Below are 3,432 nucleotides of genomic sequence, written 5' to 3'. Positions count from 1 at the left end.
AGAAAATGGGTGCTACCTTCTCGCTTACTCTGCATGATGCTAATAATATTTCAAACTTATCATGCTTTTTCTTTAACTCTTTCATATCTTGCGTAGAGTCTCATGAGACAAACCATCTGCAGCAACATTTTCTAATGTGTTCAATGATCGATCTACCAATGCTAAAAATGACTAGCTTGTTGGGTGGAAAGGGGCAATGGAGTTCTGGTCTTGGATGGAAAAAATGAATAAACTTAAAGGGTAAAAGAAACAAAGAACAAGAAAGTAGAAATAGAGAAAAGCAGAATGTGGATATTCTACTTCAACTAGAAGTTCAATAGCTTCGTACAGTAGCAAGCAAACTAAGGCAAAGAAACTGCTTCTATTTCTCTAGATTCTCCCTTAATTATCAGCTGAAGCAAGATCCAAGAATTCCATTTGATTCCTAGAATGTGTTAAGCAAATAAGCAAGCATATGACAGAACATACAGATCAGAATGAGACAACTTATAATCTGATCATTATTCTGATAATAATGGAGATAAATGATGGAACCAAAAAGTAAAGTAAGAGAAAGAATTGAACTACCTATAGATGAAGCTTTGAGGGCTAAAGGAAATATTGCAGAATGAATTCCTGGCAAAGAACGAAGTGCATGTTTCCTGGACATAAATCAGACGGTTGATGTGCATGTTTCTGCCATGAACGAAGTAACTGGGAAAACTGGTGTTAGTCCAAAAGGTGAATGATGAGACTACTATATGAGCAAGTTTATATATAAAGACTGAAGGATCGTGTTTCAGAAATCAACATCAATTTGATCCGAAATGAATACTCCATATAATCCTACTAGCCTGTTTCACAAGCTAGTTAGATAAGTATTCTCTAGTAACTTCTTTACACCAGCTAATTATCACAAAATAGAGATGCTTCTACAGAACACAATTGAAATACATTACTCACTGAACTACAATCAACCACCAAATTAAATCAAGGAGCCCGAAAGATACAGCAGTAGGAATTGGTCAATATAACTAAGTAACTATATACCAAAAGTGTTGTAAGAATAACTTATCAACATATTATAAATATAAGAATAAAAATTATAGATATTGAAAGAGGCCATAACTAAGATGAGAAATACAGGCCTAAAAATCTCTGCATGCCTATTTGGTCAACGGTGACTACCATCTCCAAAGCAAAGAACTTGCCTCCAATATGAAGACATAAACGAATCCAATCGAAAACCTACAAGACCTTTAGATAGATAGCTGAATACTTGAGAGCCTCCAAGCAATATAGAATATCCTTGTTTCCAGCAACCAGTTAGTGAACAACTTCAATAGTGAAAACAATTAGTTATAAAGCTATGTAGACAAATGTGAAAGATGACTATAACTCCCTGTTCAAAATTTAGAATTTAGAATTTACAACTTTTTGTATTTACAAACTTTTCTTTGTGCTCACATACTTTTAAAAGCAAAGCAAAAAAGTGAAGCAGGCATGTAGAACCTGTCTACAAAGTGTTTATCAAAATTGTTGACTGTAATGTTCATTTTGCTTCTGATTGCTGTTGCCAATGAGTTATACATAATGCATTGGTTTGGAACTGAACAAGGTTCAGAGTTGAGACTAATATATAGGGCTATTTCTTCCCTTGATAATATATACTACATGGAAGTGGGGACAATTACAATGGGTAAAATGCAGCTTTGGATAATACTACATGCATGGCATTGGGATTTCTCTCTGTGTTCCACCACCACTACATTAACTGTACTGAGCATCTCATTCTAATACTGGTCAAATGTTGCTGATTCATTTTGCAGCATCCTTGAGGACTTACAGCAACCCAAATCCAGCACTTAGTTGTGACTTACTGTTGCTTTCACAGCCTTCCCCATCATCAGCGATTGCTTTGTTGTACACCTCAACAATAATTTGCACATAGACTGCGTGCTAGCTGCTTCCATCCTATAAAAGAACATATATCCAAAATCTCAGAAATACACAACAACAATCAAAGTAAATTACAGTTTAACAGTTAAAAAATAACTTACAGCTACACGGCTTCAACATTGCAATCTTTTGATAGAAATCTCTTCCAAAACCAATGTTGTTTGAAGAGATCTTCCTCAACTCCTTCGCCTTCTTTCTTTTTTCGCTCGGGCAAAAACTTATAAATGGAGAAGCACACTCCCAGTGTCAGAGCGGCAAATAGCATGAATATCCAGGCCTTGAGCGCACACATGAGCAGCAAAATGGCCGGATTCATGATTAGAGACATGAGCAAAGATATGCTCGTCTCCCAGCATGAACCTAACACTCTAATCTCTTCGGCGTATGATTCTTCAGTACACTCAGAAGGGCCCGAGAACATTGAGTAGCAGCCTATGAGGAGGATGGCAAATGCCATGCCATAGGCACTCTTTTGGCTCAGTTGAAAGATAGGGTCTCCTACCAAAAGAAAGAGACCCAACAAGGAAACCTGGAAAAATCCCAGAAAAGTGATTAAGTTACATAGTCTATATTCAATTAATAAAAATTGATCTCTTTAAAGAAAGCCTAATTAAGAAAGAAATGAAGAATTACCTGTGCCACAACCATGCCTAAACATGCTGAGACTAGAGTCCTCCGTCGTCCGAAGTAACTATAACTCGGATAAGTGAGTCCAACAACTCCAGCCCGAATAACTCCGGCAATGAGCGGAGAGACGAAGGAGGCATTATAAGCGTATCTAGCTGACCGGAGAATGAATGGTCCAAAGAAGAGGATTGAATCTAAGCCCGACACTTGCTGAAAAATTTGAGCTGCTATGTTGAGCAGCAAAAGGGGCGAGCGTGACAGTTTCTTCCTTGTCCCCTTGCCTTCATTTTCAATCAGGTCTTCCAACATCTGCAGCTCTGCTTCTGCTCCAAATTTCCTCAACGTCTTAAGGTACGCTTTTGCTTCCTCCATACTCCCTTTCTTAATGAGAAACCTCGGGGTTTCACTAAGAAAGAAAGACAGCACAAGTAGTGGCAAAGCCAAAAACCCGCTACCGGCAAAGGACCATCTCCAACCATAGCGGAAGTTGTGAGATGCTGCCATGTTTACTACTTTTGTGCAGTACTTTCCCATAGCACCATGGAGTTATATCCAAGGGAAATCCATTTTGGTGCCTTCCCAACATTGATCTCACTCAATATAGTGGGAATCACCTGCAAGATTGTAACCAGGGGCGGATGTAGTTTGTTAGGAACGAGTTCAATGGAACCCATAACTTCCGATGCGGTGTAAAAATTTGTTAAAATTGCCAAAATAGTAGATATGAACCCATAACTTTAAATAGATAATGAGTTCAATGCTAAAAACCTTAAAAATCGAACCCATAGAATATAAATCTCAGATCCGCCTCTGATTGTAACTTGTTTAGAACTATATATTATGATATTTCCTATTTCAGAACATAGC

The 3,432-nt window shown here is 37.8% G+C and overlaps 1 protein-coding gene across 1 annotated transcript; it reads right to left on the bottom strand.

The window, feature by feature from the left end:
• Positions 1 to 2,544: 2,544 nt before the first annotated feature.
• On the bottom strand, positions 2,545 to 3,069 carry LOC104220398 (sugar transport protein 13-like). The gene has a single exon (XM_009771263.1). It carries the CDS (start codon positions 3,067 to 3,069, stop codon positions 2,545 to 2,547), a length of 525 nt encoding a protein of 174 aa, XP_009769565.1.
• Positions 3,070 to 3,432: the final 363 nt, after the last annotated feature.

Source organism: Nicotiana sylvestris, chromosome 4 (assembly GCF_000393655.2).
Source record: "Nicotiana sylvestris chromosome 4, ASM39365v2, whole genome shotgun sequence".
Taxonomy (NCBI): domain Eukaryota; kingdom Viridiplantae; phylum Streptophyta; class Magnoliopsida; order Solanales; family Solanaceae; genus Nicotiana; species Nicotiana sylvestris.
The sequence above is the reverse complement of the archived record's forward strand: the minus strand, read 5'-3'. Positions and strand labels throughout refer to the sequence as shown.

Bases quoted from the DNA above. Each gene is read 5' to 3' on its own strand.
- LOC104220398 (XM_009771263.1), bottom strand. From the start codon at position 3,069: ATGGCAGCATCTCACAACTTCCGCTATGGTTGGAGATGGTCCTTTGCC.